General features: G+C 50.0%; 12 protein-coding genes across 12 annotated transcripts; 8 read left to right on the top strand and 4 right to left on the bottom strand.

Moving 5' to 3' along the window:
* Positions 1 to 1,422: 1,422 nt before the first annotated feature.
* On the top strand, positions 1,423 to 4,232 carry argEF (bifunctional acetylglutamate kinase/N-acetyl-gamma-glutamyl-phosphate reductase; the record flags this gene model as incomplete). The annotated part of the gene is made up of 3 exons (XM_022540465.1): positions 1,423 to 3,825; positions 3,881 to 4,121; positions 4,177 to 4,232. 3 exons carry the CDS (start codon positions 1,423 to 1,425, stop codon positions 4,230 to 4,232), a joined length of 2,700 nt encoding a protein of 899 aa, XP_022401862.1.
* On the top strand, positions 4,128 to 4,566 carry ASPGLDRAFT_1423936 (uncharacterized protein). Its single transcript, XM_022541765.1, has one exon. The coding sequence runs from the start codon at positions 4,300 to 4,302 to the stop codon at positions 4,531 to 4,533; it is 234 nt and encodes a 77-aa protein (XP_022401861.1). The 5' UTR covers positions 4,128 to 4,299; the 3' UTR covers positions 4,534 to 4,566.
* A 691-nt stretch (positions 4,567 to 5,257) lies between these two features.
* Positions 5,258 to 7,816, top strand: ASPGLDRAFT_25009 (Rad21/Rec8 N terminal domain protein; the record flags this gene model as incomplete). The annotated part of the gene is made up of 7 exons (XM_022543437.1): positions 5,258 to 5,276; positions 5,380 to 5,416; positions 5,475 to 5,615; positions 5,672 to 5,806; positions 5,864 to 6,344; positions 6,402 to 6,953; positions 7,004 to 7,816. 7 exons carry the CDS (start codon positions 5,258 to 5,260, stop codon positions 7,814 to 7,816), a joined length of 2,178 nt encoding a protein of 725 aa, XP_022401860.1.
* Positions 7,817 to 8,306: 490 nt separating this feature from the next.
* Positions 8,307 to 8,817, bottom strand: ASPGLDRAFT_124697 (uncharacterized protein; the record flags this gene model as incomplete). Its single annotated transcript, XM_022540499.1, has 3 exons — positions 8,307 to 8,437; positions 8,513 to 8,697; positions 8,774 to 8,817. The coding sequence occupies 3 exons, from the start codon at positions 8,815 to 8,817 to the stop codon at positions 8,307 to 8,309; spliced, it is 360 nt and encodes a 119-aa protein (XP_022401859.1).
* A 1,201-nt stretch (positions 8,818 to 10,018) lies between these two features.
* ASPGLDRAFT_25007 (putative chitin synthase activator (Chs3)) lies at positions 10,019 to 12,689 on the top strand (the record flags this gene model as incomplete). The annotated part of the gene is made up of 3 exons (XM_022543436.1): positions 10,019 to 10,367; positions 10,416 to 12,497; positions 12,556 to 12,689. 3 exons carry the CDS (start codon positions 10,019 to 10,021, stop codon positions 12,687 to 12,689), a joined length of 2,565 nt encoding a protein of 854 aa, XP_022401858.1.
* An 826-nt stretch (positions 12,690 to 13,515) lies between these two features.
* ASPGLDRAFT_124735 (DODA-type extradiol aromatic ring-opening family dioxygenase) lies at positions 13,516 to 14,524 on the top strand (the record flags this gene model as incomplete). The annotated part of the gene is made up of 4 exons (XM_022540504.1): positions 13,516 to 13,551; positions 13,612 to 13,784; positions 13,848 to 14,008; positions 14,064 to 14,524. 4 exons carry the CDS (start codon positions 13,516 to 13,518, stop codon positions 14,522 to 14,524), a joined length of 831 nt encoding a protein of 276 aa, XP_022401857.1.
* Positions 14,525 to 14,657: 133 nt separating this feature from the next.
* ASPGLDRAFT_124421 (L51/S25/CI-B8 domain-containing protein) lies at positions 14,658 to 15,118 on the bottom strand (the record flags this gene model as incomplete). Its single annotated transcript, XM_022540480.1, has 4 exons — positions 14,658 to 14,716; positions 14,771 to 14,803; positions 14,859 to 14,965; positions 15,033 to 15,118. 4 exons carry the CDS (start codon positions 15,116 to 15,118, stop codon positions 14,658 to 14,660), a joined length of 285 nt encoding a protein of 94 aa, XP_022401856.1.
* Positions 15,119 to 15,543: 425 nt separating this feature from the next.
* Positions 15,544 to 16,282, top strand: ASPGLDRAFT_124880 (mitochondrial pyruvate carrier family protein; the record flags this gene model as incomplete). The annotated part of the gene is made up of 4 exons (XM_022540518.1): positions 15,544 to 15,737; positions 15,803 to 15,818; positions 15,907 to 16,043; positions 16,099 to 16,282. The coding sequence occupies 4 exons, from the start codon at positions 15,544 to 15,546 to the stop codon at positions 16,280 to 16,282; spliced, it is 531 nt and encodes a 176-aa protein (XP_022401855.1).
* Positions 16,283 to 16,716: 434 nt separating this feature from the next.
* Positions 16,717 to 17,863, top strand: ASPGLDRAFT_147954 (uncharacterized protein). The gene has a single exon (XM_022541949.1). It carries the CDS (start codon positions 16,750 to 16,752, stop codon positions 17,671 to 17,673), a length of 924 nt encoding a protein of 307 aa, XP_022401854.1. The 5' UTR covers positions 16,717 to 16,749; the 3' UTR covers positions 17,674 to 17,863.
* A 600-nt stretch (positions 17,864 to 18,463) lies between these two features.
* Positions 18,464 to 19,486, bottom strand: ASPGLDRAFT_1423158 (uncharacterized protein). The gene is made up of 3 exons (XM_022541763.1): positions 19,223 to 19,486; positions 18,770 to 19,153; positions 18,464 to 18,711 (listed from the first exon to the last, which is right to left on the bottom strand). The coding sequence occupies exons 1-3, from the start codon at positions 19,349 to 19,351 to the stop codon at positions 18,634 to 18,636; spliced, it is 591 nt and encodes a 196-aa protein (XP_022401853.1). The 5' UTR covers positions 19,352 to 19,486; the 3' UTR covers positions 18,464 to 18,633.
* Positions 19,487 to 20,539: 1,053 nt separating this feature from the next.
* Positions 20,540 to 21,862, top strand: ASPGLDRAFT_73834 (putative short chain dehydrogenase/reductase; the record flags this gene model as incomplete). Its single annotated transcript, XM_022549702.1, has 4 exons — positions 20,540 to 20,802; positions 20,887 to 20,951; positions 21,001 to 21,237; positions 21,299 to 21,862. 4 exons carry the CDS (start codon positions 20,540 to 20,542, stop codon positions 21,517 to 21,519), a joined length of 786 nt encoding a protein of 261 aa, XP_022401852.1. The 3' UTR covers positions 21,520 to 21,862.
* ASPGLDRAFT_169818 (uncharacterized protein) lies at positions 21,514 to 24,189 on the bottom strand. The gene is made up of 7 exons (XM_022542700.1): positions 23,965 to 24,189; positions 23,824 to 23,878; positions 23,674 to 23,773; positions 22,562 to 23,614; positions 22,419 to 22,510; positions 22,055 to 22,359; positions 21,514 to 22,006 (listed from the first exon to the last, which is right to left on the bottom strand). The coding sequence occupies exons 1-7, from the start codon at positions 24,053 to 24,055 to the stop codon at positions 21,672 to 21,674; spliced, it is 2,031 nt and encodes a 676-aa protein (XP_022401851.1). The 5' UTR covers positions 24,056 to 24,189; the 3' UTR covers positions 21,514 to 21,671.
* Between the last annotated feature and the right edge of the window lie 37 nt (positions 24,190 to 24,226).

The following is a 24,226-nucleotide window of genomic DNA, read 5'->3' as shown; positions in this document are numbered from 1 at the left end:
AAAAAAAAAAAAAAAAAAAAAAAACAGGAAGAAGGTAAGAGGAAAAAGAAATCGACTGGACTCAAAGGTGTGAGCCTTCGTTTGCTGGGGAGCTTATTCATTACACTGCCGCCACATGCTGAACTCATGATAGTTCAAACAGTGAATATGGATACCTCTTATGATAGGTGAAATTCTGACTTGATTTACCGAGACGAGGAATTCGTAATTACTTTAGTAAGAATAAGCGAAGCCAATATTACCATCTTAACTGTTTACTCTGGAAAACCCCATTTGCTGGTCTTCTTACAGTAGAACCCTTCATCCCCAACTTAATTGAAGATTACATGAAGACAAAATAAAAGAAACAAAACAGGAGAGGGTATTGAAAATGAAGAGAACCAAACAGAATGGTACTATGTAAACGGGAGCTTCTTGATATTCGCTTCGGAGATTTTATACTTGTAGCTTAGCCGGGCCAACTTCCGCGCGAAAGTGGAGAGTCTGGCGTTGATTAATACCCGTGATTCTCATTACGTAGCTAAATAGCTAGGGAAGATCTGATAATCAATTAGGACTAGTTTTGCCGGCGAAAAATTCATAGCCCGATGGGGATTTTGAAAGTGAGTGGGATTGAAGAGCAAATGAGAGTGCCGGCGGCCATCTGATATGAAGTGCCTAGTTCGTACACTGCAGTGGTACGGAGTACTCTGTCTCTGTAGAAGTATTGTAGTTGAGTTATAATAAGACCGTATTTAATTCTGGGATAGACTGAGAGGCTTGCATTGCTTTCTACTCCGCTGCTAAGAGCAGCTAGCTACTCTGTATAATTACCCCCATTGAGTCACGCCGTGGGAGTCAGATCGTGCCCGGCTCCGAAAGTCGCAACCGAGCACTGACATTTTTATATTATTTTTTTATTTCCCTACTCTTTGCTTCTTCTTCTTCTTCTCTTTCTCTTATTTCTTTTTTTTACGAGACCAATCCATTCCACGCTCTTTACTAATTGCCACTCAGGCACCGCGCCAGGGTCTCGTTCCTTTCTCCCACTTCCAGTCGTCGCATTGGTCCCAGGGAATTTCCCACAGAGAAGAAGGAGAACACGCGTAAGAGGAGTGTCTCTGGTGAGTGAAATACTCTATAAAATCCCCGAATGAACGCAATTGTCTCCAAGATTTCCACCTGTACCAACATCTCCGGCCGAAAAAACGGGCTTATCGCGGGCTCCCTTTGGTGGGAATAATCCCGCTCCCTCCGCACTTTAAAGTCTTTTTTTCTTCCGAACCTCTTCTTAACCGCCACTCAACCTCAACCCACCCACACAGTTCTCTTTTCTAACATATTTTTCTCTCAATTCACCTAGTTCTCCTACTTGACACTTCATTCAATCGAGTTGCCGCATGCTAGGTAGTTGAGAAGAAAGAGAGGAACAACATTACCAAGATGCTGTCGCTTCGCACCGCCGTGCGGAGAGCCTCCAGCAAGCCCCTCCGCGCTCTTCCCACATCACACGCCGTTTCTCCTGCCAGACTCAGCTCTCCGTCCTCTCGTCATGCCCTGAAAGCTTCTGCGACGCCGTTGCTGCAGAACCGTCACTACTCTCGTGCGGCCGATCCCCAGCTGTCGTCGACTCGGTCCACTGTCGTGCAGTTGTTGAGTAACATTGGGTCCAAGCGCGAGGTTCAGCAGTACCTTTCGCACTTCACTTCGGTGTCCTCCCAGCAATTCGCCGTCATCAAGGTCGGTGGTGCTATTATTACCGATCACCTGCAAACCCTCTCGTCCGCCTTGGCCTTCCTTAACCATGTGGGACTTTATCCGATCGTCGTCCATGGAGCAGGCCCGCAGCTGAACCGCATGTTGGAGGAGGCAGGCGTTGAACCACAATTCGAGGGTGGAATCCGGGTAACGGACGGCAAGACATTGGCGCTGGCTCGGAAGCTGTTTATGGAGGAAAACTTGAAGTTGACTGAGGAGCTGGAACGGATGGGAGTGAGAGCCCGCCCGCTCACAGCCGGTGTGTTTTCTGCCGACTACCTTGACAAGGAAAAGTACAACTTGGTCGGAAAGATTAATGGCGTCGACCGCAAGCCGATTGAGTCCGCCATCGAGGCCGGATGCCTCCCCATCCTGACCTCCATGGCCGAGACGCCCGACGGTCAGGTTCTCAACGTTAACGCAGACGTCGCGGCCGGTGAGCTCGCGCGCTCCCTCCAGCCGCTTAAGATCGTCTATTTGGCTGAGAAGGGTGGTCTGTTCAACGGCGACACGGGTGAGAAGATCTCCGCCATCAACCTTGATGAGGAATACGAACACCTGATGTCCCAGTGGTGGGTGCGCCACGGCACTCGTCTCAAGATCAAGGAGATGAAGGACCTTCTCAACGACCTGCCCCGCTCCTCCAGTGTCGCCATCATCCACCCGGCCGATCTGCAGAAGGAGCTGTTCACCGACTCGGGTGCTGGAACTTTGATTCGCCGTGGCAACAAGGTGCACACCAAGACCGCCCTCTCGCAGTTCGAGGATCTGCAGAGCTTCAAGGATGTTCTCGTCCGGGACCGTGAGGGTCTGGATGCGCGCGCCACCGTCGACCGCTACGTCGACGGCCTGAACGAACGGGAGTTCAAGGCGTACTATGATGAGCCCATGGAGGCACTGGCCGTGGCGCTGCCCCCTCAACAGGGCTCCTCCTTGGCCCATCTCTCTACCTTCACCATCACCAAGGCCGGCTGGTTGAGCAACGTCGCCGACAATGTGCTTGCTGCCGTCCGCAAGGACTTCCCTAAGATGGCGTGGACTGTTAAGGAAGACGACGAGAACCTGACCTGGTTCTTCGACAAGGCCGATGGTAGCCTGAGCCGCGACGGAGACGTGCTCTTCTGGTACGGCATCGAGAACGGGGACGAGGTCAAGCAGTTGGTGCAGGAATTCAACAAGCACGGCCGTGACATGTTCGGTGAGGTCAACCTCGAGTCTCGCCTCGTCCGCGCTGCTCAGGTTGCTGCCAAGCTGGGTAAGGGTGTCGGCGCCAGCGCCGCCTCTCTCGAGCAGACCCGTACCTTCTCGACCACCACTAATGCCCTGCGCGCTGCCCGGTCGTCCTTCCGTCCGACTTTGAACGGCACCCGGACGTACGCCACCACGAACCCGAACCCTCCCCTTGGTGAGAAGAACAACTCCAACACTCAGCCCTCCAAGGTTGCTCTTATTGGTGCCCGTGGCTACACCGGTCAAGCACTCATCAGCTTGATCAACGCCCACCCTCACTTGGACCTGCGCCATGTCTCATCTCGTGAGCTCGCCGGCAAGAAGCTTCAGGGCTACGAAAAGCGTGAGGTCATCTACGAGAACCTGAGTCCAGAGGATGTGAAGCGCATGTCGGAGAACGGTGATGTGGACTGCTGGGTTATGGCTCTGCCTAACGGTGTCTGCGCGCCGTTCGTTGATGCTGTGAACCAGGGCTCTGAGAAGGGCAACGTCATTGTCGACCTGAGCGCCGACTACCGTTTCGACAGCAACTGGACCTACGGTCTCCCTGAGTTGGTTAACCGGTCCCAGATCGCTCAGGCAACCCGCATTTCCAACCCTGGATGCTATGCTACCGCTGCTCAAGTCGGAATTGCTCCTCTGGTTCCCTTCCTCGGTGGCCAGCCCACCGCCTTTGGTGTTTCGGGATACTCCGGCGCTGGTACCAAGCCTAGCCCGAAGAACGACGTTAACTTCTTGACCAACAACATTATTCCTTACAGCTTGACTGACCACATCCACGAGCGCGAAATCAGCACCCAGCTTGATACCAGCATTGCTTTCATTCCTCACGTTGCTGTTTGGTTCCAGGGTATTCACGTATGTTCCTCTTAAGCTTCCAGTTGTTTCGGTTTCTGTGCTGACTTTTATCTAGCACACCATTAGCATTCCTCTGAAGCAGGAGATGACCTCTCGTGACATCCGCAACCTCTACCAGGACCGCTATGCTGGTGAGAAGCTTGTGAAGATTGTTGGCGAGCCCCCTCTCGTCAAGGACATTGCTGGCCGTCACGGCGTTGAAGTTGGTGGATTCGCTGTCCACTCCAGCGGCAAGCGGGTTGTTGTGTGTGCTACCATTGACAACCTGCTCAAGGGTGCCGCCACCCAATGTCTCCGTAAGTTTTCGCGCTTTCTGGTTGATAATTTTCAAATGCTAATTAAGCCCTACAGAGAACATGAACCTGGCCCTTGGCTACGGCGAGTACGAGGGTATCCCGCTCGACTAAATGTCTCATTTCCTGGTGCGATCAACTATATAGACATGTTATAGTAGGAGGATAGGGCTTGTGCAATATGTCGAATATGCCCATGTGTTTTTCATATTTTGGTTTTTCTTTCCTTTGTTTGAAAGAGCAAAATTCGGAGTCGAGATGTCTGATTCAATCCATTCTGGGTGTTCTTTTTTCTTTTTTGTTGCATCTCATACCCTGCGTGCATCTTTATCGGTTGCTATGGGTTGGAGATTTGTATAAGGGGAAGTTTTTCTTCTTTTGTGTCATGTTTTATTTTACAGGTACTTTTCCATAGCCAACTGAGATGTCTTCATGATGTGTTATTTGACCTGCCTTCTATCTATTGGCGTCCGATTTAGACTAATTCTTGGTGTTATTCGGATATTCACTGTATTCTAATCCAGAATATTGACGGGCAAATATGTACTGCGCCAATTTGAGGGCATTTGCGGGTGGTGCACCATCAGCGGCGCGCAAAAGCACAACCCTATCGACCTCCATCTCCCACTTTCTCCTTCGCCCACCTTCAACCACCCATCCCAACTTCCTCACCTTTCCATCTCCACCACAGGAGACATTGAACGAGTATTGTGTTTATCGTCTAAACTTATCTAGATACGCTTTTTATAAGATTGAAGCTGTTACCAAGTGAATTGGGCCGCCTCTCACCTGAGGTCGAGGTTCTGGGGATTTCATCCCATCTTCCCAAGGTCAAGCTCCGTGGACCACTGCTGCAGTTGAGAGATCAAGTACGTATCCTATCTTTATCCTGCACGTTTTGACTGAAGGAATCCTTTCGTCGAATTTTGCTGACCAACCCATGGTCTGACTGTCAGTGAGATACCAACAGAAACGATTCGAGCTTCGAGATACGAGACGGATATCTCAACATTTTTCTACGAGGTAACAATTCCTCGCGCGTTCTTTTATCTTATTTCGCGAGCTTTCTACTGAATACTCGAAGACGTGCTGGGTTTGACAGGTAGAACGCGACGCGTCGGGTAGGAGGGTCAATCAGGATGTTCTACAGTTATGATAGTGAGTCCCGCCTTCGACTCTTGGAGCTCCGCAAGTGAAACTTCTGGTGCTGTTTATGGAATTAAACACGAACAATGATTGCTAATTGTTTCCTCTACTTTAGTTCTTACCTCCCCTGAGCATGGGGTCGCTACGATCTGGTACGTCCTCCTGTTCCCACCTGTCAAGGAAGCTTGGACAGGGTAATAACAGCCACAGGCTCGTCGCAACCCTAGGTTCCAGATCGATTGCAAAAAGGCTGAATAAGAAGGCGATCTTGGATGTCGATGTGTCTAGGGCTTGTAACGTCATTACGAACCCTGAAGCTCCAATGGCGTTGAGACTGCAGGGAAACTTGCTGTAAGCACTAACTTGCCAGAAGATATAGAGCTAACGCACAATACTGACAAGACTAGGTACGGAGTGTCAAGAGTTTACAGTCAGCAATGTAGTTATACTCTCACTGATGTGCAGGCGATGCATGACAAGATGAGGGCAATGTTGAAGGTCTTGCCTGGAGGAGGACTGGATCCTGCTGCTGGAAAGGCGAGGTATTTTGACCTGATCCTCAATCTTAAGATCTCCTACTGATTGAACGTGGGCCACAGACCCGACCAGCTCGTCCTCCCCGATGATCCGTCTTTCGTACCCGAAATCAACCTCCCCGGACTTGGAATCGACCTCTCCAAGATTACCCTCGAGCCACAAGCAGACACAAGCCGTCATAACAGCTTCCCATGGACCAAGTTTCCAGACCTCAGCCAAACCCTCCCGGAGAATCTCAGCCTCCAACTCGACCTTTCGTCTGAAGATATCATGAGAGACTTTGGTGGGTTTGGCTCGCAGTCCGAGACCAGTGGCTCTATCCAACGAAGGCCTCTGGGCAGGATTGCTGCGGGGGCATTGGACGATGAAGCTGGAGTGTTGTTGCAGCCTGATTTCGAGTTTGACGAGGATGGAAATATTATTGAACTTTCTGGGGAGCGGGAGCGTCGCTCGAACATCCTGCGTGATCAGTTTGGTGGAAGGCACTTGAGTGAGACGCCTCTTCCTGGGACGGGAGATAATGATATTTCGTGGGATTATCAGGTACTTTTTCTTCTTCTTCAATTTTAGAGGAAGGTGGATTGAGCTAACGACTTTCAGCCAATGCTAGTAGACAACGACGAAGGCCGCGATACCCACGCTCACAACGCCGCGACCCCCATGCAACCCGCTAAATCCAGACAGCCTTTTGAGAGCTCACCAGCGTATGAGCCCGAAAATAACCAAGACGAACAAGCAGTTACAGCGCGGCAGTCTCGCAGAGCACCAAGAGTCGTACCAGCAGACAACCAAACAGCCCTACGCAATACCGAACTAGCACAAATCAACAACGAATACATGAAGAACATGGCTGCTATACTCAAGCAGAAGCAGAGCAACAAAATACCCGCTCAGGCGAAGAAGAACGCCGTCTTCTGGGTTTTCGGTCTGGGAATCGGTTCTGTGGGCGTTGGTCTGGGTGCGTCCCAGATGCCGCATCCTTTGCAGGTGTTTTCTGGTGATGAGTTATGTGCTGCTCTTAACCCTCAGGAGAAGCGGAAAGCGCGAAAGCGAACACGTTGCGCGGATGATGATGAAGGTGATTCCGATGAAGAGGGAAGGCGAGTCCGTGCTAGGGGAGAAAGTGAAGATCAGATCGGGCGTGGTGGTGATGTTTGTACCCTCCCTTTATCCTTCTAAATAGATCTAACCTTGAACTCTAGGAAGTCGAAATCGGCCGCAACGCCTCACCCGCACTCCGCGATGACAACTCCCAGATGCCCTGGAACATCACAGCCTCAGTCCAGAGCTCCCGCCACGGCTCATCTGCGAATATCTTCCGCGGGCTCGGAAGCGTCAGTGAATTATCATCCCGCGGCATGTCCGAGCCGGCGATTATCCAGCTGCCAGGATTCGGTAGACCCCGAAGCCGACTCACGAGTGCTAGCCCCCTCGCTGGTCGAGGGTTTTCTTATGATCTCGAGTCATTGAATGGTCTTGAGGGTCTTGAGGGGGATATTGATGTATATGGAGACTTTGATCTGAGTCATTACTTGCAGGCTGAGGTTGATGGTGATGGGAATGTCATGCTTCGCAATGATGACGGCGTGAATGCTTCCGCGCAAAAGAGGGCTAGAACTAACACCCATGGTACCGATAGCCAGCAGCGCTACTCACAGGAACAAGTTCTCCAGTCATCCCTCGATCAGGATACCGTGAACTTTCTCGACTTTATGTACGCGCAGTCGCTCGATCTGCCTGAGCAGCAGCCAGAGACCCAAGAAGACGGAGACGAAGAGATGACAGGATTTTCAACTCCACCTCGTCAAGTCTCCGGAGTGAAAGAAATTACATTCTCGACTCTTCTGCCGCCGAAGGAAACGACTCGCACTGTGGCTACGCATGCACTCATGAACGTCCTTACTCTTGCTACGAAGGGCTTTCTTGAGGTCCATCAGGAGGAGTACGAAGATCAGAGTAGTGAGGAGCATGGGGTGCTTTATCGGTATGGGGAGATTTCCATGCGGTTGCCGTGAGTTTCGTTTCTGATGTGATGGATATTGTACGAATATGATGTGGGAGTCTTGACAGTTATCGGTTTGTACAATTTCTTTTTCATCTGTTAACAGCTTATTTTTCTATTTATGGTACCATGTTTTGTTCATATTTATGTGATTTATGGCGGGAAAAGTTATGGAAAAGTCATGATAGATAGTACTCGGGATCTAGGGTTGATATGGACTCGGCGTTCGGAATTTTCTCGTTCTTACTGTCTGAGTCAAGTGCAATTAATGTATTTGAAACAAATGGACGATTTGATGAAGAAATCAACCGAACTTTTCTAAGACCATTCCCAGAACCCTTTGCAATCATGCACATAAATCGTAACGATCAAGCTGTAATAGTACAAGCCCACCACCGGGTATAATACAATATCAGAGACATAAGCCCCAATTCCTCCGTCAAATCATAGGACGGTACTCGCGGCTCTTGTCATATGGAAACACGACGGACATCCAACAGACCCTATTTCTCACCCAACAACTCCTTCCGCATCTCCTCGCGCTGTATCCTCGCCTCGTCATTTGGCTTTGTCCGCGGCGTATCAACCGCCTGCTGCGTCCGTTGCTGCTCTTGCTCCTTTGCGGCGAACCAAACTGCATCGCATTGACCGTCAGCCACCACCCATAATACCAGACCAATCAACACATATATTTGAGGGAAGGACGCACTCGACTTATCCGACTTCGACCACTCCTTTAACCGATTGACGTAAGCATCGAATTCCTGCGCGCGACGATCGCCTTCTTCCAAACTGCGCTTCTGGAGCTCGGGGTTGTAGCGCTTGAAGAGTTCTTCATCTGTTGGGCGGATGGCCTGGACGAGGGCTGGGCCACCGACGCAGAGGACGATTGCACTATCATGAGAATGGTCATGTTAGATTGTGTCTTTGTTTGCCTAGAAGTTGGTGGGTGAGTGGGTGAGTGACGTACGTTCCCAGCATTTTCAGCCAGGTTACCCCGGATCCTCTGGACATGATGTGTGTAGAATTAGTGCGATAGTGCCTCAGGGATGCGAATGGGTATGTTTCAAGGTGATTCAGATCAGCTGTGGAAAATTAAGTAGAGCGGCGTATCGGAACGCTAGAATTAGAGATGATGACAATGGATGACGGGCGCTGAAGTGGCTGAAACGTGGCTGGTGTATGGATACGGGAACCATCTGTGGCGCAGGAAGACAGTTAGACAGTTACTATATGCGGAAACCCTGTCGAGGAATATACATTGTTTTGTTTTATTATTTTGTTTTGTGCTGCTTCATGTTTGATTGCGATGTATGTGATTTGCAGATGTAGCCAGCGCATACTGTACAGTTGTCCCCTGTATGTATGGACAAGTGCTGTATGTTTGCTGTGAGCGCTAATGAGCTATGCTAATACAGGGAAATTTAGGAGGATCAACAGGAACAGGTGCTTTGGATCTGACAGACTGACTGTGTCGGGTATTATGGGCGGTTTATCGCAATCAGCCATATTTATTAGGCTGGTGGTGGCCGTCCCTTGGTACAAGTAGACCCTGACTGGCACAGTTAAATTTCTGATCCAGAATTCTTGCTGCTGTTGGTGTTCAGGGCTATTTGTTGTTCTTTCTTTTTTTTTTTTCTTATTTCTCTTCATGTGAATTGTCATTATTATTACTTTATTAGAGCACCTCTTCTCTGCCTTCTCTTCTTGTTCTGTCCCCTCCTCCACCTCTCCGACGTCCCTCCGACAACTCTCCACGGGGCGCACCCTACCCGATATCCTCCTATTCTTATGACCCAGAGACAGCTCTATTGTTATCGTTACTAGTATCTTTACTGCTTGGACCGCGTGAGTCTTCCCAATCCAACCCGCAATCCTCCACAATTCCCCGATCGCATCTGCGCCCACAGCTTGCGCCAAACATTCAACTGACGGACAATGGTGGTCTAGGGCGTGTTACAGGCTCTCACTCGCGTGTTCCCTTGCGCTGTCTCTAATGTACCACTGAGAACCCGCGATTCCGGTCATTCCTCCTGCGGCTCGACCTCTCCGTACGCATTCCAACCAGCCCTGAAACGCGCGCGCGCGCGCCCGACAACGGCCTGTTCGGATACATTCACTTGTTCCCTCTTATTGCACCCCCCTTTCCCTAGGGCGCCTACATACTGGCAAAAGTCGATTGAAACAAAGAAAATAGAGAACAAACATTGGCGCCATGGCTTACCCCCAACGCCCGCCGCCGCAGAGACAACCTCCTATGAGGAACTATGGTCATCCTCCCCCAGGCCCGGCACCTGCTGACGGATACTACGATTATGGATATGATGACGGCTACCAATATGGTGATGCTGGATATGATTATTATGGCGGCGGCGGTGGTGGTGCTGATTATGCGACTCCTCGGTCGTATGGGCCCCCTCGAGGAGCCCCGCGACCTCCTCGCGGACCACCTCCCATGGATCACGGAGGATATGGATATCCTCCGCGCGGGTATGGAAGTAGTAGCAGCAGCTCCAGCAGTAGTAGGAGACCCCCCCCTCCAAGACGGGGTGGAATGAGACCAGGTGAGTAGGTCCATCTCCAGAGAGAAACGCACCTGGTAACAATGCTAGGTCCGCGTCGTCCGCCGCCATCAGACAGATCACCCTACGACAATCCGTACCCTCACTTCCCTGGGAGAGAACGACCGCGTAAAGGCTCTGTACCGCCCCCCGTTGAACGAGGCATGGCCGCAATGAATATCAATGGACCTCCACCCAGGGGAGTGCCCGATCGACCGCACACGTCGAACGGAAGACGACTGGGTCCGCCGCCAGACTCCCCAGGCCGAGGAAGGGGTCCCTACCCTGGCCCTGCGATGAGGTCTGCTAGCGCTGGACGCCCGGCGCCTACCCGGCCGTATGACCGCTCCTATACCGACGCCAATGGCCCGCCGCCAATGCCAATGGCGCCTATCAACCGAAGCGCAACGGCGCCTTTGGAAATCGCTGGACCTATGCACGGCGAACCCGCTGGGGATAGCCACGACACGGACGATTTGTTGGACAGCTACTATGGATCCGCACCTGATGACCCGGACATGCCCAACTTCGATGCGATGCCAGATGCGAAGGGCGGGTCGGTCGATGAGAGCCTGCCAGGACTCGAGGGACCGAAACTGACACCCAAGACCCCGACTGAGTCGAAACCACCCGGGCCATACGCAGCGTTCACCCCGCACTCCGCTGGCTCGCACTCAGCACCCGTCTCCCCGGATACTAACGCGCCGAACCAGTTCGCGAACGCTGGGTTCCAATTTGATCTTCCCAGCGAACCTCACCCTATTTCCCCTGGGGGTGACAGGAGTGGTTACAGTCACAACAGCCCACCAGACGCTTACGGAGAATCGGTTCCGGGCTATCCTTTCCCGCACCGCCAGGATAGCCACAGCAATACCATGCCAGGATATTCCGCTGGTGGTGGTGGCCCGCCACGCCCGTATCGCATGAACCAACCGGCCATGGCGAACGAGATGGAGGCTGTGGATCCGCAGCAGAACCCTGACGCGCTGCCGCACCATCCAGTTCCGTTCCGTCCGGGTCACGATGGAGGCAAGCCGGCGCCGGTGCGACAGTATGCCGGCGCTCCCAACGGCCCGACGTCACCTACTTCGGCACCCCCGCAGCAAGATATGGGTCCGTTTGCTAAGCCGGTCACTCGTCAGGAACTGGAGGAGTTGCAGTTGGCAGTGAAGAAGAAGTCGTCTGACCAGGCGACCCATCTCTTGCTTGCGCAGAAGATGGTGGAAGCGGCTACTGTACTTGTCGATGAGGCGCATCTGGACGCGAAAGGCAAGACCAAGGCGCGAGAGAAGTATGTCATGGATGCATACAAGATCGTGAAGAAGCTGGTCTCGAGCGGATATGGCGACGCGCAATTCTACCTTGCCGACTGCTACGGCCAAGGCCAGCTTGGTCTCGAAGTCGACAACAAAGAAGCATACAACCTATACCACTCCGCTGCCAAATCAGGCCACGCCCAGGCCGCTTACCGTGTAGCCGTATGCTGCGAAATTGGCCACGAAGAAGGCGGCGGCACAAAACGCGACCCCTTCAAAGCCGTCCAGTGGTACAAACGTGCCGCCTCCCTAGGCGACCCCCCCGCCATGTACAAAATGGGCATGATCATGTTGAAAGGCCTGCTAGGCCAGACCAAGAACCCGCGCGAAGGAGTAACCTGGCTCAAGCGCGCTGCCGAAAAAGCAGATGTAGAAAACCCGCACGCCCTCCACGAACTCGCCCTCATGTACGCCAACGCCAGTTCCAACGACATCGTCGTCCGTGACGAGGAATACGCCAAACAGCTCTTCTGCCAGGCCGGTGAGTTGGGGTACAAGTTCTCGCAGTTCCGGCTTGCTGCGGCTTACGAGTACGGGCTTATGGGATGTCCTGTCGATCCGAGACAGAGTATCATCTGGTACACGCATGCTGCGGCGCAGGGCGAGCATCAGAGTGAGCTTGCGTTGAGTGGATGGTACTTGACTGGTTCGGAGGGCATTCTGCAGCAGAGTGATACGGAGGCGTATCTCTGGGCTAGGAAAGCTGCTACTGCTGGCTTGGCGAAGGCGGAGTATGCTATGGGATACTTTACGGAGGTTGGCATTGGTGTTACGGCTAATTTGGATGATGCTAAGCGATGGTATTGGCGGGCTGCTGGTAAGCATTTTTTCCCCCATTACAGTTTCTCGTGCATAGTTATGCTAACGACGTCCAGCCCAAGGATTCCCGAAAGCCCGGGAACGCCTCGAAGAACTCAAGAAGGGCGGCAGCCGGATGCAGAAGACGCGTCTTTCTCGGTCTGCTGTTAACCGACAAAATCCAAACGAAGGGGACTGTGTTGTGATGTGATTATGTTTTGTGATGGTCATGGTTTACATTCGCATATACCCTTCTCTTCTCTTCTTTCTTTTTTCCTCTTTCTTTCTATTCATTTCTTATCTTTCGATATTTTTTACTGGTTATCTTGACTGTCTTGGATGCGATTATAGAATTACATACCATACCTAATGAGAATTGATGCTTGATGTTAATGTTGGTTCGGTGTATGTTTAATCTGTTCCCATGTTGTCTGTTTGCTGTGCATTGCTTCCGATGTGATTTTGAGAGGCACATGGAATCTACAACTTGCATCCAAAGACCAGAGCCAAAGCATGCTATATAATAATTAATAATATTATGTGGTTCCTGACCTTCCGAGTCCTCCGGCTTTTCTTATACACAGTCTGGCGCGGCCGAATTCCGCTCCCCGCTGACATATCACGCTCAAATGCCGACTCAACCAGCAATTCTACGAGTATTTCTCATCCATTGCCCTTATAGTTAAGCTCATTTTCTTTTGTATCTTATAAAGAGAGACAAGCCCCCAACCCCTGCCAAATACAGATTATATATGTCTCCCCAAACCAACCCCAGCACAACACCCAACCAGCACCATCCAAACACGCATACTTCTAGATCGACGAGTACAACGGTTCTACTCGCTTCGATTGTCGCTCTACTCGCGGCGATAACTATAGCTGCTTTCTTTGGAAACGAAGACACAGCTGGTTTGTTCGGATTACGTCGGATCTTCGGGGGAGGAGTTGTCTCTTCTCGACCTTCTTCTTTATTACGACAGACCACTCCTGCGGTTCAAGGGTTCTCGAGTTCAGCGCTTTCTGCGGACGAGGTCAAGATGCGGACACCGGTTTACTTTCTAAGTCATGGTGGTGTATGTCTATTCCCAAATGCAAGATCATTATCCCGGTTTAAAGGTAGCTAACGATCCCAGCCAAACGTCATGTACCAAGTCGACCACCCCGCCTACAAAAAGCTCGGCCAGATAGGCCGCGAGATCACGACAAAGGTCAAACCTCGCGCTGTGGTGGTCTTCTCGGCGCATTGGCAGGCGTCTCGGGATACGATCCAGGTGAATACGGCGGAGATTACGGATTTGATTTATGAGTGCGTTTCTTTTCCCCTGGTTTAACGTGTTGGTAAAGTGAATTTTGGCGCTGATGAGGATAGCTTCTATGGCTTCCCGAGCCACTATTATAAAGAGAAATATCCGAATGTGGGAAGTGCGGAGGTTTCGAAGAAGGTGCTTGATGCGCTTGGTGCGGCGGGGATTAAGGCCGAGGGGGTAAAGAGGGGGTTGGATCATGGTGTTTGGGCGAGTTTTAAGTGTGGTGAGTATCCATTCTTCACATTTGACATGCGCACATGTCATGCTAACCCCGGCAGCATTCGAACCCGATAAGAACCCGTTGAATGTCCCCATTGTGCAAGTCTCGCTCTTCAAGACTGAGGACCCAGTTCAGCACTACCGTCTCGGGCAGGCAGTCTCACACCTTCGGGACGATGACGTCCTCATCATCGCGTCTGGTATGGCAGTTCACAACCTGCGCGATATGATGTACAGCTTTGGGGACCCCAGACCGCTTCCATATACCGCTAGCTTCGACGAAGCGCTCAAAAACGCAGTAACCACCGCCCCTGAAGACCGCGAGAAAGCCATGTCGGAGTTGTTGAAGCGGCCTGATGCGAGACAGGCCCATCCGTACTTTGACCATCTGCTTCCGATTCACATCGGAGCTGGAGCTGCGGGTGAGGATCGCGCAAAGAGATTATGGACCCTGGGAGAGGGGAGTCTGAGCTGGGCGCAGTATAGATTCGGGGAGGTTGCCAACAGCAGCAGTTTGTAGATAGCAGTGCAAATGTAAATCAAGGATTGGCCGAATAAAATTTTGAATTCATCTATAGATACAATGGCGGAAACGGGAAACAACACGGAATGCATAAACGTTGACGGATGGATATACGATAATGGTGTTGTCGCTATGAAGACTCCTTGACCAAACCGGTGAGTTTCTCCTCGATCTGCTGATCCGAAAGACCTGCAACCCATATATTAGCAACATTCCTAGTTGTGATAATGCCAAACCACTTACCCAGCAACACCTCCTGCTTCTCCCGTCCGAGACCTGTCCAGCCGTGTTAGAATATCTCCGTTGAACCGTTGTTGGACCGATTTCATACCGTATCTGGCGTAAACTCGAGGCAGGGTACCCATGGCCTCACGGATCAGGATGGGAGTGTGAGGGTTGTGCTTCTTCATGGTGGGGTATGCGCGGTTCAAGAACGACCTATACATGAATCCAGTTAGCTATTCGAGATCCTTTCTCGTTTCCGGGTCCAATTCAAGTAGCCCACCTTGTTGCGGCGCTCTGCTCCGAGCTCTGACAGAAGAGGAAACGGAGTTCCTTGAGACCCGTGGAGAATGCGTACTTGGCGGACATGGTGAATTGACCCTTCAACTGCGTAACGGCAGTAATTCAGCTGGAAGAATTGCGGTTGACAGGCGTTGAAGTCCGTCCGAACTGAGTTGAGAGACAGACCAATCCGGACAAGCGTGATTGTCACCGCTTACCTCAGCCGGAACAAGAGCCGCAACGGAAACCCCAACTTGGACCACACGCCGAGGTCGGGGGAGACCATTCATTTTGAACTTTGTTTGACAGCTGAGTTGTGTTGCTTTTTCTGTCTTTATTATTGGAATTGAAAGATTATTATTAATTTTATTCGTTGTTGAGCCTTTGCGCCTCGATCACTCGCACCGGCCTCATCTCCACTCAATTTTCCGCGTTCCGTAAAGTCCCACGACCCCGACATCTTTTATCTTACCCTCCTCCAACACCCCCCCCTCATACAACACAACGCCAAAATGTCGACATCCCGCATTGGTTTCCGTTTCTTCCAGAACACTCGCGCTGCCTTCCGCAACGCCTACGCTCCCTTCCGTCGGCCAGGTGCCCGTTTCCAGAGCTCGGAGGCCGGAGCGGCGTCGGCCGAGAGCCAGCAGAGTGGCTTCCAGCGTCTATGGAATAGCCCCGTTGGGGTTAAGACGGTGCATTTCTGGTGAGCATTCTTTTCTCCTCTGAGAGTATTTGCGCAATGGACATGTGCTAATTATGGTTGTGTAGGGCCCCCGTTATGAAGGTATGTGCCACAACACCGGTCACGCGAGCGGAGTTTTGCGACGGTTGATATACACGGTGCGGGGGATGGTATAGCTAAACTTGCGCAGTGGGGTCTCGTCATCGCCGGTATTTCCGACTTCCAGCGCCCCGCCGAAAAGCTCTCCCTTACACAAAATGGTGCCCTCATGGCTACCGGCGCCATCTGGACCCGTTGGTGCATGATCATTACTCCCCGGAACGTCCTGTACGCCTTCACCCCGAATCCCCCTTCATAAAAGATATATCTAATACGTGTGTAGCCTCGCCGCCGTCAACTTCTTCCTGGGATGCGTTGGTGTCGTCCAGGTCAGCCGTATCTTCATGCACCGCCGTAGCTTGGAGGGATCGAGCGCAGAGGCTGCTAAGTCGATGGAGCACGAGGTTGCGGATTCGGCTAAGGCCGTTGCACATGAGGCGGAGGGTGTTACTAAGAAGTCTTCTTAGAGTGGTTGTGTTTTTAGGTGTATTATTTCATTGATTGAATATAGTTGGTTTATTCTTACTGAAATGCGCATGGCTTAGGATTATCGTTCCTATATCGTTTCTATATACAACAATGTATATGGCTATAGGTATGGAAAACAGGGCTTTGTGTCTACTCGCACATACTTGAACCACATCTTTGAATTACCAAACCAATGAAGTCACCCGGTCGTGATATCATTGGGTTAAGCCAGATCCTGGTAGGCAGTTGAACGATCAGAATCAACTCAAGCATGTACATAAGATTTTCGCCTCGAGGATCAAGTTGACTGAAAGAATAAAGTTGTCTTTCAGACTCGAATTGAACAAATTGGCAGTTATTTCAAATCACGTGCTGTCAGCATTCACATGACATCCCGTATCACCATCTAGACTGAACTCAGTGAATTAGCAGACCATCTCAGCCATTATCACCATTGCTTCCCATAATGGCATTGAACGAGCAATGTTTGGTTACCTATGATACTCGAGATCACATTCTAGATGAAAAGGAAAGTCTCTGCCCTCTCATCAGCAAATATCCCTTTGTTTCAGTGTTGATTTGCAGTCTAGGAACATTGGACCAACTTCCTCTGGAAGCTCTTAATATGGTACTACTACAATTCGACGTACACTCACTGATGACGAGCTTTGGATATTTCAACCGGCGAGCCAGACAGCTCGTACCCTTGATTCCTGAATACTCAAAGATCACGTTGCGCTCTCCTGTCACAATCAGGGCAATCCGCAGCATCGGCACTGGGGCTTCGCTTTCCCTACAAACACTCTGGGACAAGCTCCATACGGCTAAATGCAAAACCTGCGGTGACTTTGGTGAATACCTGTACCTGATTACATGCCGCCGTGTTTGCTTTGATTACTTCACTAATCGCACCGACTACCTTCCATTCGTACAAGCCAATGTTCTACGAATATTTGAACTCCATCAGAAGCACCTGGCAGCTATATCATCCATGAAGAGTGTTCCAGGTTGCTATTCGACAAGTGAGCGCAGACGCCGTAGTCGCTTTACTCTATTTGATTACAACGCTGGGATGCAAACTGGACTTGCCATACACGGGAGCCTCGGCGCAATGAACCAGCACGCCCTGGGGACGTGGAGCAAAAAAGCGACCCAATCCCGGTGCCGAAAAACTATAAACTGGTATGGGTCTGATTTATCTACTCGGAATCTGAAGCGCTTTATGGGGATCGCCCGGGCCGGGGTTCTAAACGCCCGTACAGGAGTCCCAGAATGGGGTTTGCATTGTTCTGCATGCAGATATCACTGGTTCAATTCTCGACGTTGCATTGGTACCTTTAATTGGCGTCGAAAGCTCACCAGGGAGAGCTTTGAGGATCATACTAGATAATATGGTGAGATTATAGACGGAAAGCACAGTGGATTTACGGAGTTACAGGGTATTCCCCGCTGAACGAATGGAAGCTATCTGCATTTTGAGAACCAGCTACCCTATGGTAATGAATAGGACTATCTTAAAATCATAAATTATTAACTCAGTTAAAGACTATTAAATTAGTTAATCTTAATGTCAATACTAGCAAAAGGAAAGAGGGAAAGCAAGACAGAAAGCAAGACAGAAAGCAAGAAGGAAAACTGCCCAAGGCAGCGCCGCGACACGGACGCTTCACAGATTCCCATTCTTAACAGTGTTAGGAGGATCGAGATAATCGAGACTCTTTAGTGGAAGATAAATACGATTCCGATGGGTAATAAAAAACTGAGGTGGGAGATCTATTGTTGTTGTGCAGCAGGGAATCACAAAGACACTCTTGGTGCAAGGTTGTAAAGCAAGCTCCCCGATTTCTACCAATATTTGATAGAGGTCCGAATCTTTATCTTGATCATTGTTGGACCCCTGTAGGAAGTTTTGAACACCATCAATGATAATGATTCCTGTAAACTCATTGTAAAGACCTTCGCCTTCTCCTTGAGCAACTGCTGAGGACTTCCGTTGGATCTGGAGATACATATTTTAGTATCACCTGATTGACTCCGACTTCATCAGGTAGTAGTTGTAAGAGCATGAGGGTCCCAATAATATCAAGCAGAAGCAGATTCCTCTGTTCTTTCAGGATGCTTGCACCGTTTTCTAGGTTCACCAAAAACACCTCTGCCTTTTCCAGTCTCCCTCTCAAATCAGAATCCTTGTCAGGACACGATATCAATGTGTTTGAGAACTCCATGGCATTCCTTGACTTCCCTGTCCCAACCCCGCCCAGGAAAAGGTACAATGAGGTATTGACCTTACATGTTGAGTCTTGAAGGTATGCTGAAAAATAATCTTCTAATCCAAATTGTACTCGTCCTTTTAATTTTTAATGTGACCGATACTCCCATTGTGTGCCTTCATCTCCGACAAGTGGACGAGGTGGTTTATATGGCAATCCTAGATGGAATTTATGTTGGAGAGCTGAAGTTGTTTTCAGATAAAATTGTATTCATACCTTGAGGAAAGCTTGTCGAATAGTCTGGGGAATGTTCCTTGGGCTTGGTTTACGAATAATTATATCAATTTTTGGATCGCTGGATTGAGGAAAGTCGGATGAAATCTGTTGGCGTGGACAAAGGAATACAGGATTCTCCTTCATGAGACCGTCTTTGACTGGGTTAACAGGACTGTAGAGTTTGAGTTCTGTGTAAAGAATCTGAGCGAGCTTATTGGGGTGCTTCATCCAAATCCTCTCTCTGATATCCTCAATAATGTCAACACCAAGGGTAGAATCTATGTGGAACACATTCTTAAGATTGTCAGAGAAAGCACATCGCAATATGCGCTGAGATAATTGAGCCATTGTTGGAGAGGATGGGTTTTGATGAAAAATATGTTGCTGTGGAATGTTAGAGTCAGAAGAAAGTTCTTATAAGATATTTCATTGGGTGACATCATGTTAACCTACTCTCTGTTTTGGACGCACCGGGCTTAATCGGGAAGCCTTACTGGAAATGGCAGAACTAACCAGAAGGGAAAATTCAAAGATGGTCGCTTTACACATGATGGTCACTGTGGACTCATCTTGATGATGCATTGCTCATGTAGGCCCTGGAAATAGCCTGCCATCGACATCTTCCATAACGTCAAGCCCGACATCCACGCCACAGAAGACATGACTTACGGTCCCATCCCTAGCCAGAATCCTCCCACATTTACCTCCCGGAGACTGGAACGACGGAATAGGGGCTCGGCAAGCGAATACTGGACAACCGTACTTCGCACGCGCGAGTCGGACTGCGTTTCCTGCTGTCGAGAACACATGGCACGGGACTTTTATTGAGTACACGGACCTGAAAATAGGCGAGATGCTATGGACAGGCGTGTATGAAGTTACACATTCGACATTCGACACCGTCGTAGCTGTCAAACTCGCAGGCTTCGACTGGGAGATTCAATACCTGGAAAACGAGACGACAGCATACAAATGGATTGAGGGTCATCCCGGTTCCTGGGATACCTCACCGAGGATGGTCGAGTGACTAAATTCCTCTTGGAACGGATTTAAAAATGAACGACATGCGGGTCCTCCGGACCTTGATGCCTGTCAGGAGACGCTATCTCGATTACACATTTTGGGAATCCGACATAATGATTCGAATCGATTTAATTTTCTTATTCGTGGAGAGAAGGCGGTTTTGATTGATTTCGATACGACTCGGAAATGCGATTATCGGGATGCGCTCGTTGAAGAGTTGGAAGGGTTACCTGGGCGTATGCAGGATTTGTCAAATAGGGGTGGTGGTGGGATTGTTTGAGTTAAGCCTTTTTCTTTTTGGAATTAAGTATTTGGAATTATGCGGATAGGTAGGATGATACTTCGTAGTGATCGACGAAACCTACATATGTTCATCTCCACGTGATTTACGTGCCCTGATGTATGGAGTCCATTCTGGGATATGGTAGTCAAAGGAATCCCAGATTTAGCGAGAAAGAATATTGCTACGCTCAATTGCATTACAGATTTATAGCATTGTATGTACATAGTCCGGGAAACTAGTGCAAACATCCATGTACATAGATGATACTATCGGAAATCCCCCAACTCCACAGTGGAGATCATCCGAGAGGGGTTACGGAGTACAAAATGAGCATAAACACAGTGAGTACATCACATAAAAACCTGTATCCCCTCACATCTCTCCCTCACACCAATTCATAATCCATCCTCCATACAGGAAAACACCCTCCCCTCCCATCTCCTCCCAGCACAACACAACAAACAATGCCCCGCCCACAATCCATCATCATAACCGGCGGCGCATCAGGCATCGGCCTAGGTCTAACCCACCACTTCCTCTCCTCCCCCAAAAACACAAACCCAAAGACAAACACCCACGTCACAATCCTAGACAACAATCCCTCAGCAGGCGCCAAAGCGCGCCAGTCCCTGCGCTCGCAGTACCCCACTGCGAGCGTTAGTTTCGAGCACTGCGATGTGTCCTCGTGGGAGTCGCAGGCTGCGGCTTTTGAAAAGGTAGTTGAGCAGTAGGGGGGTGTAGATGTTGTCTTTGCGAATGCGGGGGTCACGGAGTTGGTGGATTTGGTTAAGTCTGCGTTGGGGAGTGCGAGTGGTGGTGGGCCGGTGAAGCCGGGGTTGAAGACGGTGGATGTTAATTTTTGGGGGGTTATTTATTGTATGTGGTATTTCTTACTGTATGGAATCGGGAATGCTAATGATGACAGCTGTTCATTTGGGGATACATTATATCTCTAAGAATACCCCTACAGATGCTGGTGACGGAAAACCTCCCAGCAAGGGTAGTATCATTTGCACCGCGTCCAATGCTGGTATCTATGCTTTCCCGATGGCACCGATCTATTCAGCCACCAAACACGGTGTTATCGGGTTGGTCCGCTCTCTGGCGCCAAGATTGGAAAGGGAGCAGATTCAGATCAATGCACTCGCGCCGGCTGTTATTGGTATGTCCTTCTTCCCTTTCCTTTCTCTGTGTATGTGTAGTGTGAGAGGCTAATGATGTAGAAACCAACCTCGCGCCCAGCTCGGGCTTGTTCAAGGCGATGATCCTTACGCCTATGTCGACGGCTGTTAAGGCCGTGGAGCAATTTGTTGATGATTCTTCGTTGACCGGGAAGGTCGCTGAGTTGCATGGGGAGCATGTTACTTTTGCGGAGCCGCCGAAGTATGTTGATGAGGATACGAAGACGAATATTGAGATGTTTATGAGGTTGGGGTATGCATAGTCAGACCCTTGGAGAGTTGGCGATGGTACTTGTGACGGCGATGAAGAAAATAGTCGATATTAATACATACAACCCCCCGCGTATATACTCCTCCCATATGCAAAACAGTCCAAATAGCAGTAATACACAACAAATACACACACATATCCAACCTATTCATCCATAAGAAGCACCTTCAGCTTCTCCAATTTATCCTCACACTTCACCTCCATCCGCATCACCACATCCACGCTTTCCTTCTTGGTGATAAGCAACTGCGAAACAAGCCAGAAGTTGTATCCGTTCTTGTAGAAACCCATCGACGCCCATTGATCTCCTGGTAATTGGTTGTGCAATGCCACCCAGTGATCGCGCCATCGTGATAGGGCTGTGCGGATTGCGGCTAGGATGGAGTCGTCTGGGATTGTGCTGGGTGAATTTGCGGTTTGGTATTTTCGGAGGATGGGGATTAGGAGGGTCATGTGGGTGTTTATGAAGGCGTATAGCACTGGGCCTAGTTAGTAAGTGTGGATAATGTCTGAGAAAGAGGACATACGGTGTATTAGAAGAAACATGTCGAAGACCGTAAATCCCAAAGGATTGCCAACGTTATTCTGTGGAAAGGAGGGGGGAGGAGAATGAAGTGAGTCCTCGGGACACTCCTCGAACAGACTCTGGAAAGCCTCCGAGACGGTGAGGTTTCGAGAGAAGCGGAAATTCGGCTCTGAAAATGGATGGACGGAATCGAAAACGATTTCTTCACATGGAAGATCACAGTCCATCTCAACATGTGTCAGGCGACAAGGGTAGTTTTGGAAGAATGAGAATGCAGAGTCGATCAGGGCTATCATGGCCATGATACTACCAACGATCAGCATCAGGAGACTGATAATGTGAGGTTAATAAGCCTTTAGCCGTACCGAATACGAGATTCTGTTTTAATCCACAATGGTTCATGGAGCTGATCCTGTGGTTGGTGACGACACTTCGAAAGACCGAGTCTACGTGCGACCTGGCAGTCTGATTAGCATCTGATATTTTCTATATCAGAGGGTCGACTTACGTTGACAACCTGATTGAAAAGGGTCTCCATCGCGCGGTTTCGCGAAACAGGACTACCTGCCCAGTATTGCGTAACTGTCATGATGTATCCTGCTTGAAGATCTTGTAGTTGAACCAATTCGTTCGGGTCATCATCCATGCGGTGTGCCGTACGGAAACTGGCACCAACCTCATGCTCGGATGCAAAAACTTGACTCGAGAACACAAACAGTTCTGCGAAATCAAGAACCCTCTTGGCGGCACTCGACTCCCTCGTGTCATCTGAATATATGGCGCCCATAAAGACAATAGACGCGAGTAACGGCAATGAAGCAATTTCGGGATCAAAGCTTGCAATGTGGACGAGCGGGCAATTGGGATGCCAGAACCTGGAGTATGAGGAAACGAATTTTCGGATGCGGGAAGTCGTCAATAGGAAGTGGATGTTCATGGATATCTCTTCTTGAACCCTAGGCTCAAGAGGGACTGTCCAAGCTCTGGATAATATTGCTTGAATCAGTGCCATAGCAAACGGCTTCTCCGGTTCATGTGATGATTGCCCTTGGGGCACTAATGGGTCATAGGGGGTTTCGCTTCCGTAGTGATCCTCCAATGTTCTCGGTGGTTCGCCAAGTGGAAATGGACCGTTAAAGAAATTGATAAAGGTATCCTGAAAAAAAGACAAGGCAGCTGGATCCGACTCAACAAAAGCTGGTGCGTAGTCTGACTGATCACTCCTTCCGGGATACCCAAGGATCGACATTTCAGCCTCCTCAAACCCCTTCTGGTTATGGTATTCCAAACCCCGGGCTCTATCAGTATGTGGCGGAAGATGAAAGTGTTCGGTAAAACTGTCGGTGCCTCCATTGAGAAGGAACTTGATCGACCCGCGATCGGATGACGGTTCGTAGATATTGCGGGGCGCCAGCGCAGAGTGGGTTGTACTTGTAGACTGGCTATCTGATAACGGGGATTTTTGTGGACCGGGATTTTGCTCCTTAACGCACTCCACGCTCCGTTTCTGGCACGAACCACAAGGATTCGACCCATCGCAGCGAAGCTTCATCGACATGCACTAGACGCGAATTTGGTCAGTCCATTGTTCCAATCTGTAGTAGATTGAGGTTGAGGTACTGGTTGGCACGCATGTCGCCGTCTGCCTCTCTGGCCGGTTTCCGGGATTTTCTGGTCCCCGCGTTTTGTGCAGTCCGCATAGTGGTCCCGGAGATTATCACTTGAGAACGAATCAGTCTCGCACAGTTTTAAGATGACGAAACAACGTACCATCGCGCAAAAGCTTCATTGCAGAAAACACACGAGTAAGGTCTCAGTCCGGAGTCTGGTGGTTATGGGATTAGTCCAACGTCCCGGCAGAGAAAACCCGAAATTGAAAGCGGCAGCATGCATGCAGCACGAGGCACATACGACGAAGCTGGTGTCTTTTCAGATGATCAATCCGCGTGAAACCTCTCTGGCAGACCGTACAGCGAAAATGCTTCTCTGCAGAGGATTTCATTGTGGCCCATCGGGGAGAAGCTTATAAGGTAAAGGCGGGAGAGTCCGGGGTAAGATCGTAATATCCAGCGAGAGATCCGTGTTCTGCATAAGAATTGGCCTTGACAATTGGCCGGAAGACAAGCCGAGTGAACAGGGGTCAATCCTGTTAGAAAATCAGAATCAGGAGCAT

Source organism: Aspergillus glaucus (genome assembly GCF_001890805.1).
Source record: "Aspergillus glaucus CBS 516.65 unplaced genomic scaffold ASPGLscaffold_8, whole genome shotgun sequence".
In the NCBI taxonomy this organism is placed as follows: domain Eukaryota; kingdom Fungi; phylum Ascomycota; class Eurotiomycetes; order Eurotiales; family Aspergillaceae; genus Aspergillus; species Aspergillus glaucus.
The sequence above is the reverse complement of the archived record's forward strand: the minus strand, read 5'-3'. Positions and strand labels throughout refer to the sequence as shown.

Bases quoted from the DNA above. Each gene is read 5' to 3' on its own strand.
- ASPGLDRAFT_1423936 (XM_022541765.1), top strand. From the start codon at position 4,300: ATGTCGAATATGCCCATGTGTTTTTCATATTTTGGTTTTTCTTTCCTT.
- ASPGLDRAFT_147954 (XM_022541949.1), top strand. From the start codon at position 16,750: ATGGCATTGAACGAGCAATGTTTGGTTACCTATGATACTCGAGATCAC.
- ASPGLDRAFT_1423158 (XM_022541763.1), bottom strand. From the start codon at position 19,351: ATGCATCATCAAGATGAGTCCACAGTGACCATCATGTGTAAAGCGACC. The intron at 19,154-19,222 runs GTAGGTTAACAT...AACATTCCACAG, and splicing joins CGGTGCGTCCAAAACAGAGA to CAACATATTTTTCATCAAAA. The intron at 18,712-18,769 runs GTATGAATACAA...AATTCCATCTAG, and splicing joins TTCGACAAGCTTTCCTCAAG to GATTGCCATATAAACCACCT.
- ASPGLDRAFT_169818 (XM_022542700.1), bottom strand. From the start codon at position 24,055: ATGAAATCCTCTGCAGAGAAGCATTTTCGCTGTACGGTCTGCCAGAGA. The intron at 23,879-23,964 runs GTATGTGCCTCG...CATAACCACCAG, and splicing joins GAAAAGACACCAGCTTCGTC to ACTCCGGACTGAGACCTTAC. The intron at 23,615-23,673 runs GTACCTCAACCT...ATTCGCGTCTAG, and splicing joins GGCGACATGCGTGCCAACCA to TGCATGTCGATGAAGCTTCG.